The 18,412-nt window shown below is 39.1% G+C and overlaps 1 protein-coding gene across 39 annotated transcripts in view; it reads right to left on the bottom strand.

The window, feature by feature from the left end:
- GPHN (gephyrin) overlaps window positions 1-18,412 on the bottom strand; it is a 239,996-nt gene that overhangs the window by 48,194 nt on the left and 173,390 nt on the right. For 11 of the 39 annotated variants that reach the window (XM_083460138.1, XM_083460130.1, XM_083460159.1 and 8 more), the window contains one exon: window positions 18,041-18,097. The exons of 13 other annotated variants lie outside the window; for them this stretch is intronic. In XM_083460138.1, the coding sequence (XP_083316264.1) occupies window positions 18,041-18,097 (57 nt within the window). Of the gene's footprint in view, window positions 1-9,266; window positions 9,309-15,355; window positions 15,428-18,040; window positions 18,098-18,412 lie in introns of all 39 variants that reach the window. 15 more of the 39 variants (XM_083460125.1, XM_083460123.1, XM_083460145.1 and 12 more) reach the window with 3 other exon arrangements.

Genomic DNA, 18,412 nt, shown 5'->3' on the forward strand with positions numbered 1-18,412 from the left:
GCGAGCGGAGAGGGGTGCATCCAGCCTGTTGGAGAGGAGCGCGGGGGCACGTCCCCGGTGGCTCCCGAGCTGACCTTGCCTGGCCCGCCGCCTTCCGCACTGCCAAAGGGCGACTCACCTGCTCCCTGCGCTGCGCTGGGACTAACTCGAGCGGGGCGAGGAGAACACACACTCGCGCGCACACACACCGAGAGGCAAACTTGCTGCAGCCGTCGACGTCGCGGGGTTGGAAAGCGCGGAGATGCAGGTAGGGGGCGCCCCTCGCAGGGCGAGCACCGGAGGGCCCGGGCAGGCGCTCTTGTCACCGCCGGGGCGCTGGGGGGGGGAGAAGGAAGGAGCCCCGTCCGAAGAGCCCCGGAGCCTGGCCTCCCTAACTGGGAGTTGTGGGGAGGGAAGTGTGCGCGCCTTGCTATTTTTCGCCGAAACAAAGCTCCCTCTCCCTCAGAACCCGCCTTCACGCGTTCTTGCCCCTACGGAGATGCACACCGCGTGCTATGAGTTGCTCCTTGAAGTCAAGTCACAACTGTATTAACGGTTTTAAGAAAAAGGAAACAAACTTGCAAGCCCATAGGGAAAATCGTCTTGCGAAGCAACTCAAAAACGGAAAACCCTTTCGTCTTGCGAGTTTTCCGTCTTGCGAGGCATTCGTCTTGTGAGGTACCACTGTATTGTTTATTAATGAGCTACCACCTCTAGTGAAACTTGCAAGGGATCATTTCTTAATTAAGCTATTAAAGCTGCAATACTTGCCATCAAACTGAGACATGGTTCCAAGTAAACATGCCAAAGATTACATTGCATGATGACTGAACGAATTAAACAGAAAGCACAGAAAAAAGGATGACAAACTGCAAGGAGTTCTGCATAGGCTTTTAGAAAAGTAGAGGTGCCCTGTAATAAAAAACTTCTTAAAACACTCAAATAACATTACTTGCAATTTGTCCCTATTAATGAAGAACTCCAAGCTGGGATATCTACATATCCTTTCAACAAAACCTTTTCATAAGCTCACTTTACACTGTACAGATATATGCTATCCCCTGCTTTAGGCATCAATCTCAACACCAAAGAATATTTAACAGATACTTAACATGCAATGATGAAAACCTAAAGCATCAAGTAAGATTTTCTTGCTGTAGATTGGGGTGGGGTTTGGCAGTTTGTTATGAGAGGCGTATGGGTTTGAATAAAGAAATAGAAAGTAAATGGAAAACATTATTTTCTAGCCACTTCATCTGTATATATGCACAAGCACATGCGTAGGAATTCTGTATTCTGGAAGAAAATAAACATTTCCCAAATGCTACTAAAAATCCTACTAAAGACTGATTGCAAGGTGTCTTATCTTCAGGCTTAAAAACAATCAAACCAACATAAAACTGTCAAGATGCTCTGGATTTCAAATGTGTCAAATATTAGCTTCCAAGCTAGTGTGGAAGCCAGTCAACTATTTTCAACCATGTCAGGTATTTCTAAAGTCATAGTGACCTGAAGAGAGAATCAGGATTCAAGATGACCTAAACAGATTGGAGAACCGAGCCAAAACTAACAAAACGAATTTCAATAGGAACAGCCAAAGGGCTGTCATATGGTTGATGAAGCAAGCTTGGTTTTCCTGCTCCGCAGGGTAGGACCTGAAACAATAGCTTCAAGTTACAAGAAAGGAGATTCCGACTAAACATCAGAAGGAACTTTCTGGCAGTAAGAGCTGTTGGACAGTGGAATGGACTCCCTTGGGAGGTGGTGGACTCTCCTTCCTTGGAGGTTTTAAGCAGAGGTTGGAGAGTCCTGCATCACAGGGGTTGAACTAGATGACCATTGGGTCCCTTCCAGCTCTATACTTCTGGCTTTCTAATCAATATGGAAATATCTTGATTGATTTCAGATATACATCATGACTCCTTTTTGAAAATGACTCATTTTACTTTCAACTTCTCCAACAATATAAACTGATACCAGAAAAAAAGAAAAATAAGAACTGATTTCATGGTGTGCATTTATGTTTTATTTTCAATCTGAAGGCTCTTGGTAGTTGTGGCTGTGAACAACATTTTATTGCTTTTTTTTCAAGCCAGAAACTTTTAAAAGATGTATACAAAATATGGAATTAAAAAATCAACTTTATTCATGATGCCCCCCCCAGTGTCTTTACCTGCCAATAGTTGGTATCGTGGCGCTGTGGGTTAAACCACTGAGCCTAGGACTTGCCGATCAGAAGGTCAGCGGTTCGAATTCCCGCAACGGGGTGAGCTCCCGTTGTTCGGTCCCTGCTCCTGCCAACCTAGCAGTTCGAAAGCACGTCAAAGTGCAAGTAGATAAATAGGTACCGCTCCAGCAGGAAGGTAAACGGCGTTTCTGAGCGCTGCTCTGGTTCACCAGAAGTGGCTTAGTCATGCTGGCCACATGACCTGGAAACAGTACACTGGCTCCCTCAACCAGTAAAGCGAGATGAGCGCCGCAACCCCAGAGTTGGCCACAACTGGACCTAATAGTCAGGGGTCCCTTTACCTTTACCTTTTAGTTGATATTATTTATTTGCATATTGTGTCTTCTTTTCTTTTGGGGTAACATAACCCACTTTTTAAATAGTAACATCCTCTATCACAACAGGCATTTTGAAATAGTGCCAAATAAAAGAGCAAGCTGTAAAATATTAGTTGTTCTTCTCCATGATAATCATTGTCTTTAAACAAATGCAAACTTTTGATATAAAAGCTTATTTGTCTTGAATTTTCCTAACTTTTTAGCCTTTCAGATAGCATTATCATTTGTATAAAATAGAATAGGCTGACTTAAAAAACCCAAATCCAGTTCTACAAGCAATATATGTTCTTGTTCTAGTCATTTATTTTTTCAGTGTACAAAATCGTATTGGAAACTGAAGGATATTGTTACTGAAGTATATTGAAATGATATAGTTTTGGCAGATATATATTTGACTGCTGCTGTGCCTTCCGCAAGCAAACTGAAAGGCTTCCTTCATTATTTTGTTTCAGCATTTTTCAAACATAGCACATGCAAGAAGCCAGAAAGAGATGGATAGAGTCACAGGAAAGGGAAAGCTGAAGGTGACAGTAAATGGCTGTGATACAAAGGCAGACATATATATATATTTAAAAAATGTGTCCACTGAAAACTATCTATGGGGAGTTTCATAAATAAGCAGAGTGTGGACCACCCAGTTACATACCAATCATAGGCAACACTGTATAAAATACAGAGCTGAAGGCCAAGTAATTTTATACATGAGTGCAGCTAATGTGATCTAATATTTTAAGTGAGAAAGTTTTAATGAAATGTCATTAAAAAAGAATAGATATATCTATGACCAAAAGAGCTACACTTAATTATGATTGCATGTTTAATAAAGTGTGTATTAAAAGTCTCCTTGACAAGAATTATACATAAGAGAATATTCATCAAAGGGTCAACCTTTCTCAGAGATTACTAAATTCTACCATAGCTAATAATAAAAGTCTATATAGAGTGTCATAATATAGCCATAGGTCCTGCATACTAGGAAACTGGAGAAGCAGAACTTTAATGGTCCAGGACTGACTTGGTGGCATATTGAAAGTGTAACCCTATTTAATGCAAGTAATCTATAATGCCTTGAGATTATGAAACATTTTAGTGGAGTTAACTACTAGATATTTCTATATACAACAAATCAATTAAGCTACAACACAGCTTGGTTGCAGCTATTCAGTAACAGTTTATTTTCTTTTGGGAAAGGCTTCAGAATTATTCCAAATTGTCTGTCTCCCTTGCGTTGCCAGAACTAAATTTCTAAATCAAAGTTTTCTGCATAATAGAACTAATCTCTTCCAAAGTTGTGTGTGTGCTGCTCAGATGCACTGCAACAGAAATTTATCTTACATATCAAAATTACAAATCCATACAATAGAGCTTGCTCTTGTTTTGATATAGGGTGGTATTTAACAATATGTATATACCACTCAATTGTAGGAAAACCTTTAAGTAGTTTACAAAACTATAAAACAATGAAATTCTCAAAAATAGTTAAAACTGGTATTTAAAAACATTCTAAATATGATTAAAATCAATAGTACCCCAAAAGTGATAAAACACATGTAACTTCTACATGCCTGGATAGCCTTGCTTGAACAAAATATATATTTAGCAGGCACTGAAAAAATACAGCGAAGGCGCCTGTCGGATGTTAATAGACAGGGAGTTCCAAACTGTAGGTGCTGTGGCACCTGTAATAGTGGCAGTTTCACAGATCAAAGTGGTTAAGTGGATACATATGGGGTAAGGTGATCCCACAAGTCAACTGGTCTCAAGCTGCTAAGGGATTTATACACAAATAGTAATATTTTGAACTCGGCCAAGTAGGAAATGGGCAATCAGAGCAGACAGAGTCTCACTCTCATCAGCAATCATGCTTCAATATTCTGCATTAACGGCAGCTTCTGGATCAAGCACAAGGGAAACCCCACACATAGTGCAATGAAATAATCCAGTCTTTAAGTCATCAATGCTAGTCTTACTCAGAGTAAGTCATCAATGCTAGTCTTACTCAATTCAGAGTGGACTTACTGAAGCTCATGGGCATGACTTAATTTAAGTTTATTGATTTCAATGAACAGGACTTAGTTGAATACAAATCTTAGTTTAGTAAAGCTGGAATTCAATGCAGTGCAAAGTGGGGTATGTATGCAGGGAACAACCAGGGCACAGTGTGTGGGGTGGGTGTGCCAGAGAGGCCGTGTCTCCGGGCATGGATTTTTGAGGGGGCACAAAGCAGGGGCGCGCGCGCGCGCACACACACACACACACACACACACACAGAGCACTGGAGGAACCAGCGCTCGTGGAGAGGAGCACTAGGCAGGGCCATGGTGGGGGCACTGGTGTGGGGGTACCTGCTTTGCACTCACCAAGTGCCACATCAGCTGGCAGGGCTTCCCCCGCGTGGGTGGGTAGGGCTGGGATGCCTCAATGGGCTCCTCCACCCTTTGTGCCCTGCCCCTCCAGCACATGAGTGCCCGCCCCTTACTACTAATGAGGGGATCTCATAGTGCAAGAGGACTTCATTTCATGCATGCGTCAACTTAGTTGGTGCCCTTGGTCTTTGAAGAAAATATTGGGGCCTGCACAGAAGCTAGTGAAGGGGTCCTGCTAGCACTGTAGGGCTTCCCCCCTCTCCTCTTCTGTGCACCTCTTGTGCCTCCCCCTAAATATGCTCTGGAGGATCAGGTGAACCCCCAGAAAAACACGAAGGGAAAGAAGAGGGGGGCATCATTTTGCCTGGCAAGCATAAATCCTTGTGCTGATAGAACAATCAGAATAGTGTCATGTTGAATGCTTCCCTATAGCTATTATCTTGGTAGAGGCTCTTATTTCACTGAACATAAGGAACTGATAATTTATGAAAAGATCCCATAATAATACAGTGTCCTGTAACTATAATAGACACTCATTCTGTTAAACCCAAGTTGTTGTTGTTTCTTGGAAACAGTTCATTGTGGTTTCTTGCAATTTAAAGCTCTCATCCTTTTAATGACATGGGTGAAATTAACTTTCAACAAGCTTTAACAGCATTGAAAGTTTGCGATGCATTTACATGATGGAACAATTCCAAGAACATGAATATCCATCAGGATCAACTATAAAGGAAGACATGTAAAAGTGACTTTTTAAAATGCAAGAAAAAGAAGATGGAAAAAGGGGCATCTGCTAATGCAAGAATATGCATAGTTTCCCACAAACAGTGTTCACTAGAAAAACCAAAGAAACAACATACGCATCAGCAGATGTCTGTAGAGAACATACTATACTTTAATCAGTCACATAAACCCTGCAGATTAATAAATTTGTTTAAGGAATCAACAAAATGTATTAGGTCTATGTTCAGTTCAAAGAAGACATAAAACTCATATAACCAGTCCTTTTGGAAGATTGTCTTCTCAGGAGTTTCAGTTTTCCATGAAAACACATAGATAGGTTCATTTTCCAAATGTCAGTAGTACAGTCCAACTGGTGGCCTTGCAGTCAGGGAATGGCTTTTGACTCAGTGGATACCTCTGGTAACGGAACAAGGGGTGAGGCAATTTTTGCCCATTTTTCCTCCCCATTTTTCCTCCCTCGCCAAAAGAAATATGCTCCAGAGAGCCGGGGGACCCTCCAGAACAGGGTAGAAGAGGACTACAAGGGGAAATAAGGAAAAACAAAACAAAAACCAGCCCAAGCATCTTTCCCTCTTCTGCTAGCAGAAGTGTCTACTAGATCAGAAGCCCTCTTATGAGTGCAAGATTTGAAAAGTGACAGGATGAACTCAGGTCTTCTGTATATCATGACTAACACGTGCAAGTGCTTCACAGTGGCCAACCAAATGCCAGGGGGTGCAACTATGCAGGTGATTAAGATTATGGTCTTCCTGTTTGTCTCCAGCAGCTAGTGTTCAGATAAGCACATCAACTAAAGCAACAGCTGCCACTGCTTATCATAGTGATCCTAGCTAAGTCAAGACTAAACCTGTATATGCCTCCCCATGTATAAACAAGGAAAAAATGTTTTCAACTTCTAATATTTACTTTAGGTCCTAGTAAGGGGCAGGAAAAAAATGAAGCTCAGGGTGAAATGGCTCAGGGTTGTTATAGGGATTAAAAAGCTGACTTGATAATAACAGAGCTTGCCAAAATATTGAGTAGTCTCATTAGTCCATATCCCATTCCATCAACCCAAGTAATAAGGCTAAGTTTATATAACTGCTTGTTTGGAACTGACAGGGAAACTTGACAATAAACATCTGGCCTACTTAAGAAACAAACAAAGCAAGCCTAGTTGGGGTGGGGATGGGGTGGGAGAAATAGAACCTTGTTCTACAAGTTCTCATAGCATCTTATTTGGAAGATAAAGGTACTAATGGCTTCTGTGCTTTTAATATAGAGTGACTGCATGCATTTTGGGGGGGAAGGAAAGCCACATGTATTTAAAGTTCAGGAAAGCTGTGGTAAAAAAAACGCCCTAATTCTAGCCCTTTCAGTTGTACAATATAATGAAACAAACACTGAATATCTGATATATTGTCACTTTAGTATATTTTAAAATGCGCACAGCAGTTCACATAGTTGGACAGGAGAGTTTCAGAACTACAGTGACTGGTCCTCTCATGTCAGTGCTGGGATTAGGCTATAAATCTCTGTAGCAGAACAGGGCAGATATATTGGTGCTTTCTTCATGCACAACACAGTTGCTGTTTGTCACGGGCATTCAGCTATTATGTGCACAATGTCCCTGGAACCCTTGAGCTGGTGCAACATCACACCTCTTAGTGAGCCAAGGGGTTTTTTTTAAAAAGAGCTTAGCATAATTTTCCAGGTACTGAACACAGTTGCAGGGCCGCAAACTACAATCTGCATCATTCCTCTTGATAAAACTGACCTATCTCTAGACCGCATGGACTAGAGATAATCATTGACATCTATGGAAGATGTCATCTTCCATAGATGGCTGGATAAATCCAGCCAGCTATATTGACTACACTGGTAGATACTTAGCAAGCATTTGTAATGATATCTAGCATGATCCATTCCTTCCCATATATAAAGAATTCTTCTAACTTAAAAAAGATCCCCACTGGCATTCTAATGAGTCCTCATCCAACTTAACAGGCATGCTGCCACTCTGCTGACTGTACTGAAACAGACCTGCCTATTCCTTATAATGCGAGTTCCTTCAACACCTTACTTAGCTTTTCAGTAATCTGATCTTCTCCAGACCTCTGGTGTGCAGCCTACTTCCACAAAGAGCATGAATAAGTGAACATGAGTATATGTACAGAGCAGGTCAGGGGATAACTAAGGTATGGGAAGGTCTCATTTATTGGGAAGTAGCCACATGTTTTGCCTACCACAGCAGCACCACACCTGGCTAGAGGTGGGAAGGAAGGGCTGAAAACAATGCCCATGGGCAGTTCTTCTATGTCTGCCTGTGGAAAGTCTCTGTAAGCACAGGAGGGAGGCTGGCTGTAAACATTTTCTATATAACAGTTATGTTCTGATGCTTGAATAGCAAAGGATGCATAGTAATTTGTTAGTAGACACCTGCATAGGATAGATCAGGGGTTGCAATCTTTTTTGGGCCAGTGGGCACATTCGCAGTTTTGAGAATGTGCTGTAGGCACTAGTCACAAAATGGCTGCTGTGGGGTGTGCGGCATAAGACAAAATGGTTGCAACATCTAAAAGAGCTGAAATCACGAAATAATGCAGGCATGTGCCCCAAAATGGAAAAAAGGCACCTAAACCAGCTGAACACTCACAGAGAAGCTCTTTGCACCTCTCATCTGCTCAGGACAGAAGGAAGGGTGAGTGTCCAGTTTTGCCATCTAATGAAATGTGGGCATTTTTAAGGAGACGTGTTCAAGGGAGGAGAGGCTGAGCTAGTAGTGCAAATGGGAACTAAGCAGGAAAAGCAAACAATCTCTCATGCATTGGGAATCTTTGAGGGGATATTTACGGAGACTTTCCATGGGAACCACAGGAGGCATTGGTACAACACAGAGGTGCTGCATTGGCAGTCTCTGGGATAGATATTACACCTAAAATATCTTACAGTGCTTTCTTAAAGAAACAGATACTACATCATAAATCCTGTTTCAAAGAGATTTATCAGATGTATTTGATTTGTGTTTCTGAATATTTCCCATTATAGAGAAACTTTGTCCAATATTTGCAAGCATTCTATTTCAAAAAAAAGAAGAATTAAGGGAAAGCATTGTTGGATGAAACAACAAGCAATTCTACCACTATCCCTGAAAACACAGGGACAGTTTGTGTGCATATGATTTTAATGTGACTATATTCAGTATTAAATCTATATATTCTCAAAGTAATTCATATATAAAAAGGTAACTATTAATCTGAAGGAACTTTTTAATTTCTGGATGGCCTTGTTATCATCAGAGTTCATGAACTTGTGGAAGGAACATTTTTAAAAAGCTGTAGAGCATGTTATATTTATGTGTAGTAATTACACAGTATAATCATAGATTATCAAATGTGTCTCCCATTAAAGGTATAGTGCTATGCAGTAAGTGTTGGCATTTACACCAGGGTGATTTCAAACTGCTATGGTGGTATTAAACCATGCTGGACATGGTTGCAGGTTATCATGCAGAACCAATCGCACAAACTGATTTTTCCTCACTTGTGTATGGTGCAAGACCAAATAAAATAAAATAAAATAAAGGGTGATGAGTGACAATTTTGACTGTGACAGATCACGTGCAAAATATACCTCAGAAACACTATAGGTGGATGAGCACGAAGGGAGCCGAGCCTGGTTGTGCAGTGGGGAAAAGAAAACATTGTTAAAAAAGAAATGATGGCACAGTAGGTCTTAGAAGGTTTTCTGTTTAGGTGGTTCCAGCACTGAGACATTAGCAGGGGGTTCATTTCATTCCCAAAACCAGATTTTCATACACATTTTTTTTTAATAGATTAGGCCATTTAAGGTGGAAACTCTAAAATACAAGTACTTTAAAACTGAACTTACATCTTACTTTATTTCCTAATAAGAAGCACCCTCTGGGATGACTGATTATCTTGATTTCAGAAATCCATAATTGTCAACTTTTAAAAAAGCTATATACATACAAAAGAACTTGAAGATTTATATGGGCAAATACTCCAGGTTTACTATTATTTAAATTCTACAGCCTGATCATAAGCATATTTACACAAGAGTAAATTTAACTGATCTGGGGGATCTGTTTTTGGATTGTAGCCTTAATGTATTCATGATCCTACCCCACAGGTTCCCTATGCCCAGTTTCAGGGGATCAATTGATTGAGACAGTTTTAACTGGCAAGGGAAAATGTTCATCTGTGGGAATGTGTGCTAAGGACATATTAAACTTCTTGCTGGAGTGGGAATTGGGAGGCATGGTGGCACTGATCCATTCTGGAGTGGCTAGGCTTGCCATACGTCAGGAAAATTCCTGACATGTCCTGGTTTTCAGGTGTAAAAATGGCATTGGGGGAATTTTGCCAAATTGGCAAAATGTCAGGGAAAACCTGGATGTACGGCAACGTGATGGAAAAAGCAGTGGAAAAGATAAAAACCACTATTCTTGCATTATGTTTCTCCCCAAAAGCTCTACAATTTTGTGGGTGTCAGGAATTTCCCTTTTTGAAATACGGCAAGCCTAGGAGTGGCGGGTCCAGAAGTGGCATTGTGAGACTAAGGTTCTACTCCATACTACAGGAGAACTGTGATGAAAATCTTCCTTTCACTTTAGGGTATAATTTGTACCTCATGAAATTGCAAGGTGTGTATGCGTCTGTTAGTTTTGCAAGGGAGGGTAGATTCAAAACATTTACGGGGGTAAGAGGCTTTGCAGGATTTGAGGCAGCAGTTATTTTCTTAAGCTTTTCTTCCTTAAACAGAAAAAGAATGTCATTGCTTGAAGTGGCAACACAGCTCCAATCATCAGCCCACTGCCTTCTTCTGTTCTACACAATCCCCAAATGTAAATGATACTATGTCATGACATGGTCTTGTTCCATGGCCATTGTTGGCCAAGTCATATCTTTTTTTAAAAAAACCACACACCAAATGATGCCCTGGGTGTGGTGCTGTGTCATGACACATTCCTGTTCAGACATTCTGTGCTTTTCACCATTTCCCTGAAATTTCCAAAAATCATGAAACTGAATTTGCAATGGTTACTCAATTTCCAGGCTCAGATTAAAGGTTTAAGACTAGGTTCTTTGATGTACTACCTACACCTATAATAACTTGCCTGGGACTTAAGGCTGGCTACAGATTTCCTCTGGCCTGCCATATGACAAATAAACCTGGTGGGTACCAGGAATAGGCCCTTTTCAATGGTGGCCCCCCAGTTGTGGAATGCCATACTCTAAGAACTCAGGCTGACAGACTCTGCTGCAATCTCTTAGGGGACCCTAAATATATTTTTATTTCACCAAGTTTTTAACTGATGACTCCTTATAACGTATATAATTTTATGTGATATGGCTTTTATCACATGTAAGTTGTTCAATTATTTTGCCTTTAGAATTTTACTTGTAAGTTGTCTTCTGAGGAATTGCTCTAAAAGTTTAAGCAGGAATAAATAAAATAATAACTAAGAGTGGTATCTAACATTAGTCATACTCAGAAGCTGTACAAAGAACTTAACCACCCTGACACGGGGTGATTAAATCACTTAAAATATTTTAGATGAGTGTCATTACATATATCCATTATATATAATAAAGCATATGCACACTGATATACATGGTGTTATGACATTAAATGGTTCTGGCTATCATTCTTATGTTATGCCCTGAGAAAATATTTGACTTTGATTTTAGCATATGAAATTACTGGGGATACTGAACCCAGTAACCCTGAGAAATAAGAATAAACAGCACAAAAATGATCATTTGTAAACCATGTTGTCAGTTTTCACATAGGCAGCTTATGCTGTGTTATCAGAAGTTGTTTTAGGATAATATACTGCACAGGATAAGGAGGTAGTCCAAAACAAATTTATTTTGATGAGTTCTCTTAGTTTGACTTGGTGCAAGTGTTTTTAATGATATCTGACAAGGCAGAGCTATTCTGGTTCCTTTATTCATATACACATTTCAGCAAACTATGTTAATATATATGCTTATATATAACCTGTGGTGCGAGGAATCCTATATTACTTGTGTGGTTAAATTGTTCTGTGGTCTCATTATGCTTAAGCTAAACCTGCCTTTTAAGTGTTCGAAAGTTATTCCTGCTGACATTAGCTACCATAAAAGTTTCCTTTGCCTCCTCTCATGCTAATATATTTTCATCATTTGAAAAACAACAACACTAAATTACTTTCCTCTATATACAACTAGGAAATGGAGTAACAGTTCAAAAGTTTACTGCATGACATGTCAGTAAGCGTTAACCATATCTGTATGAAAGATAAGTTCCAAGATAAATCTGTCTCTCTTCTTCTTATGAACTCCCTTAGGAAAGCCTTTGTCTCACAGCCTGAGTGCCTGCACGCTTGCAATATGGGTATAATAATACTGACCTCCCTTACTGGGCCAGTATTACTTGAGGGTTTCAAGGCATGGTTTGAAGGAATATGGAGCAGTGGCCTTGCTTGAGCCAAGGAGGTTGGGATCTGGTCAGTGCCTGGATGGGAGACTGCTTGGGAACCCCATATCCACTGCCTTGAGTTCCAGACAGGATATAAATAGGACAATAAATAGGTAGATAGACAGGTAGAAAAATGGTGTCAGTTCAATCAGTGTAAAATGACTACTAAATCAAATCAGAACCGAACTAGAGATAGGAATGGGGAAAATCAAATAGTATTTGCCGCAGTTCTTAATTGCTTCTGCCGATGAAGAACGAAATGTTCTTAAACCTGAGACATAATTGGGGGAACAAACAGTACCCCTAAATCCAGTCACTGAGAAACAGAGGCAGATGAAGACCTACTCCAATGGTGTCTTTAATTTACACCCTGCATGTTGTTCCATTAAATTAATAGCTGTGATTTATTACAATGGATTTTTGAAAAACATGCTCATTATCCTAGACACTAAAAGGAGCACAGAGCTGGGACAGGGCTTATACTGTTACTCTTTCCAACCACATGCATCTAATCCACTATAGTCACACCTATTTCCCCTAGTTTTCTACTTTTTATTAATTATTAATTATTATTAGATATTGATCATTAACGGCTGTCCTTTGGCAATGTTCAGGCAACATTTGGGCAATCTGATGGTAATGTCAAGAACCTGGAGCACAGACTGAAGTGGAAAGAGCACAGTGACTCTGAAAGAGATCTTTAAAAAAGAAAAAAAGCTCATATACCAAACAAATCTTGGGGCCTGTGCATAATCCTTAGAATGTTTAAAAATATTATCATTCATTGCTTTATTAGGAGCTTAATTTACACAAAACTATGGATAGGTTTTTTTCTGTGATGTAAGAAGATTAACATTTTAAAAGGGTCCTTTTCATTTAATATTTTTGGAAATGTTTAGCATGTTTAAAAGGTTGACTTTTAAAAGTTTGAGACAGCCAAAATGTCCTTTTGGTTTATTAGTGAGGCGACTAATTAATGCAACAGATACAGCGTTTGAAACAATGCAAAGGTTCCACCTTAAATAGGCACAGAATTATGAATTACCTTAGTTTTCAATTTATTTGGGAGAGGCAGTAGCCAAAGCTATTAAACAAAATGCTTAAAATACCATACATCTATCCCACTGTACATCTGCAATAAATCCTTTTCCAAAACCAGGCTGGTATATATGACAATGAACTTCAACTCTCACCTACTTTCCCCCCTTTGCTTTTGTCTCAGATTATTTCAACAAATAAGTTATATTGTTGTTTTGTCATTGTATCATTGTTTGGTTGTATCACTGTGTGGTTTGATCAGTGAGTCCATCTTCTTTTCCATCCATCCTCATAAGCAAAACATATGCTGCAAGTGCCATATGAAATCTGGCAGATGAACCCCAACCACAAGATTATTCATGGCACCTGTGGAATCTTTGCTATTTTCTCTGTCCATAAAGTAACTCTCCTCAGCAATATTAAATATTGTCATGTGAAAGAGAACAATTTTACGTGTTTCAATCTCAAACCATTTCATCAAAATTTATGAGCAGTTTATGGTTTGCTTTTATACTACAACTTGAGAGAAAATTCACACAATATCTGCCCAAACTCAGGATCACTATTCAATGTTCTGTCTATGTGTTAATTATTACTGCAAAATGGGAATGGGAGTTAAGAATTAGCCTTTCATTTTCTTCAGAGAATGAATGAATTCAAAATGGGAGGAAAATCCCACAAATGTTGCTTCTACCCTAGCTCTTTTTCTGGAATTGGCATCATTAGTACATGTAGTTTTAACAGAGAATCTAAATGATGCTGCATATTCTGTGATGACCTTTTGAAAAACAAACAAGCAAACAAAACAATAGCAAAATATTGATATTCTGCATATTCTTTGACATTTGGGGAAACTAAAGCAGCACAATCGCCTTACATCTGACCCTTGGGATTTGACTTCTATGTCCAGATGGTATATATTTGGTGATTTAAAAAACAACAACATTATAGTACCACTTTCTGTCAATGACATTACTATTCTGGATCTTGAATCCAACTTGTGATATATTAAACAATGCATCCACAACCTTGAAGATAATGGATGAAAAAGGGTGTGTGGACATTACTGTAAAGTGGCTGATGTGCAATTAGCGATCTGGTTATAGTTATTCCAATTCAGATTCTTACTCCATTTTCAGAACTTGGTGCATTTTCCATGTTTTTATTGTAATGTTTAGTGTCAAACTAGCAGTGATATTTTTTTCTTGTACTTTGCCCTGTGTGGTTGATTTTTATTTTTAAACTATCTAGTGCTCCTGCCACTGCTATTCCTAGACTTGGGGCCAAACTGCACATTACATGTAGTTGCTTAATCCCTTTGCTTCCTACTAATTGTACATGCAAGACCACATGCTCCAAGCTGCTGTCCCATCCATGAGGGGAAAAGCACCTAGAGGTTGCTTTTCACTAAACAAAACTTAGTGAAACTAAGTTTAGTTTAGTAAACCTCACTAACCAACTGCATGTAATATATAACTTAGCTGCCAGGAATAACACTCCCCCCCCCCCATGTTGTAAATCTGTAATGTTAGTGCAGTTCTAGAAGTTAAAAACAAAGAATTTCAAAGTAAACAGTAAAAAAGCAAAGGTACAGATGATCTAAAAAGTGTTCATTTAAATGAGGACAGGGATCTTTGGATCTTCAGATGTTGTTGGACTACAACTTCCAACATCCCTGGCCGCTGGTGGAGGCTGATGGGAGTTGGAGTCAAACCATATTTGGAGTATCAAAGGTTCCCCAGCCATGACTTAACCTGATGCCTAGGGTAGGAGTGGCCTTCCAGATTCTAGCAACCCCAGCCACCATTGTCAATAGTCAGAAATGATGGGAACACTAGTCCAACAACCTGCAGGAGGATCACAAGTTAGCCACCCTAGCCTTGAAATTTGCTTTGCAATTAGGAAATGACTTCAGGTGATGGTTTAATTTTGGAAAGGATTTTTTGTTGTTGCTCAATGGGAAAGCACAAAATTTACTTAATATTTAACGCATATTAGGGTTTTCTCTTAAATTAAACCCTGTGAAATTATGCCAAATTTTCATGGATATTTGAATGAAACCCCAGCTAGAAAAAGAAACAGAAGAAGGGAAAAGAGAGAAAGGGGAAAAAGATGGGGATGAGAGGACAAACCAATCAGATTTGGTGTTACCAGCCAACGGAAGTTTTTAAAAAACAAATCACCGAGTGAAATCGTACATTTACTCGGAGAGAGCATCCTTTGACATTTCCTTCTAGGTGATCTCTGAGCTCCTCCAGCTTTCGATGGAGCTACATGTAAACATCAGAAAATGAATTGAAAATTATACCTATTCTCTTTTCATGTTTGTTGTTTCCATTCTTTTTATAAAAAAGATAAGATCATAGCGCAACACATTTCTCACTGCCTTTGCAATACATCAAACATTTTATCAACACAAATATATGCTCCATATACTCTGACAAGAAAACAACTCATTTGGTTAAATCAGCAATTATTTTTTCAACATGTAAAAGTTAGTTCAGTTAGTAAATACAGGTTGTTTAGTGATCATTGCCTTTAGCAAACTCCCTAATTTTCAAGCATTGTTTGTAGCAAGGAGAGTGCTGAAATATTGTAGATTGTTTTCAGTGGGCAAAGTACCAAAAACTGGGTCTTCCATGCAATTTCTAAATGTTCATAGCCCATTCTGATGCCTAAATTGGCTACTGCTGAACGCTAACAGCAACAATTCTTATATTTAGTAGAGTACTGAATTAAGAAATCTAACGAAAGTATCAGTAGGTTTTGAAAGATGACCTAAATTTCAAAAGACACGGGGTAAATGAACTTGGATCCAATGATAAGTGAATGCATGGGATTTCACAGAAGGAAAGTTTACCATCTCCTCATTCTGCTGCAGTAGTCTGAACCTCTGAACAAACTCTCCAATGTGGAACATGGGGCTGCTGGATGGGATCATCTCAAAACCAGGCAGACACACCTTTTATGAATGCCTGGTTTGAGGCTGTCCTCCCTTTCTCCCTCCCTTGGAAAGGCCTGGGGAGGAGCAGTTGGCTGTGGTGGGGAGGGAATAGCAAAATTTCCTTCTAAGAGCTTCCTTCTTTTCACTGATCTTCGGATCCAATCCACTGAATTCAAAACCCAAAGTGCTGCATTTATTCAAGTATAAACTTACAAATCTTGCATACAAGTTTGCGGTAAGGATAGATCTTTTTTTTTGGAATACAATTTGAAAGCTGGATTCACAGTTAATTATGTACATATATTTTCAATGGCTATTTTTATTTTCCATTAAACGTGGACTGAAACTTGTTCTGTCCACTGCAGCAAAAGTATCCAACAATGCAAAGTATATCTTCGACTGCACCACAACCATAAATTAAAAGGGGGGGGAAATCAGCCTCACAGAAAGACAGTGAGGAATGTTGTAGTTGCCTTTCAGCATCATTGGCACAAGCGTAATAGCAACTTTTTCCTTTTTTCTATTATGAAATCAATTGTATGGAATTGAATATGGGAAATAGGTGCATAATTACACTTTTCCCTTCCCCCTGTTTATGCTCAGTGCAACAACACTTTCACACGGAGCAGCTGTATAGAGCGGTATTAAGAGAAAAGAGAGGATGGCTTGTCCTGGAATAAAGGTGATACACACGCACGCACACAAACACAAAATATATTTTTGAAAAAAATTGAGAAGGCAGGATTGGCAAGGAGAGTGCAGAATGAAGAAAGAAAATTAGTGCTTCATGTGGTGCAAAAAATAACTGAAGTGAGAAGTGAAATAGTGCAAGGATTAAAAACGAGAGGCCACAATTATTGCTAAATATTAACAAGGTAACCTATGCCATGCCATGTGTTCAAAACGTGTTCATAAACTGGATTTTTACATGTGTTTTTTAAAGAACATAACAGCATCTCTCAGAAGACTGTATGGGCAAGGGCAGATTAAATAATAATCTTGGAACTCAATGTTATAAACTATAGATGGAAACTGCTTTAGGAAGCTGACTAATTTGCCACAGTTTTGACTTAATTAGTTGCACTTAGTTCCCATTAAAACGAATGGGGAAAGTTAGCCTTGATTTAAGTCTTTTTGATTTCAGTGGAAATCAAAAGGCAACTAACTTAGCATGGATCCAGCTCACCAGACATTTGTGTAATTCTTTAAAATGAACAAAGAAGGCAGTAAAGGGGCCTAGCCCTGCAGTAATTTTAACAGCCTTGTTATTCAGAAATGTCTCACAAGATCTCTCTCCCCATATTTCCCATTTTCACTCTTCTTAAGCATATATACACACAACAAATTCAGCTAATTTGATTACAAAATGAGTATTTTTAAAGTATAAAGTAAAAACTGAGAAGTCAATCAACAATCTTACATTTGAAACAGGAAAACTGCATGTTTTAATCTGACTTCATCCACAAATCACTTAAACGACAAAACTTGAATCTAAGCAACCTTATCCTATTTAAATAAATGAAACTAAGCCATTTTAGTGCCACTAAGTGGTTTAAAAGAGAAGAACGTGTCATTGTTTTTATATAAATGTAGCATGAACATAATTTTATTCTTGCCATCTATCAGAGAAGTGTTAATTATTCACAAATGGTAGGCTTCTTAAGGAAACTTCGGCTATTCCCCCGCCCCCCGATACGTAGTAACATCCAGAGCTAGGCACTTGGCAACTTGCCTTTGGCTAACTGAATTATGGTGGCTCTTGTGTAGCACAGAAACAAACAAAATGTGATCCAACAGTGATAAAAACACTGAAATAAAAACAATGAAATGGTGAGAAAGATAATAGCCCCACCCTCTGCCTCCCCTCCCCGCTCCCTCCAAAATAAAAGTGTAGGCTATAGAAGAAAACTTGCAAAATAAAAGTTAGAAACATATTTACTTTGAGGGATCCAACTCTACTAGCAACTCCTTTGCTTTCATCCGGGCGTCTAATTTGCTACAATGGGGGAAGATGGATAAAAAAGACAGAAGAATAAAGAAAAAAGTGAACTTAAAAAAATTTCCACACAGTCAGTTAGCAGTGCATGCAAGACATCAATTTGACTTTCTGACACACTTCTAGGGAACAAGGACACAGACTCTTATTTCTGGATCACATTATGACTCGTTTGCTGAATTCTTCTCTTTAATTACGGATTCAGTACTGAAAGTGTGCATGCGATAGTTGTTACTAATATTTTAAAAAATACATAAACCATAATATATTTGAAATCCTGGATTTGGTTCATGACGAATGAAGTACTGACACAAA

The sequence above is a fragment of the Podarcis liolepis genome (assembly GCF_965112155.1).
Source record: "Podarcis liolepis genome assembly, chromosome: 1".
NCBI classification, from domain to species: Eukaryota; Metazoa; Chordata; class Lepidosauria; order Squamata; family Lacertidae; genus Podarcis; species Podarcis liolepis.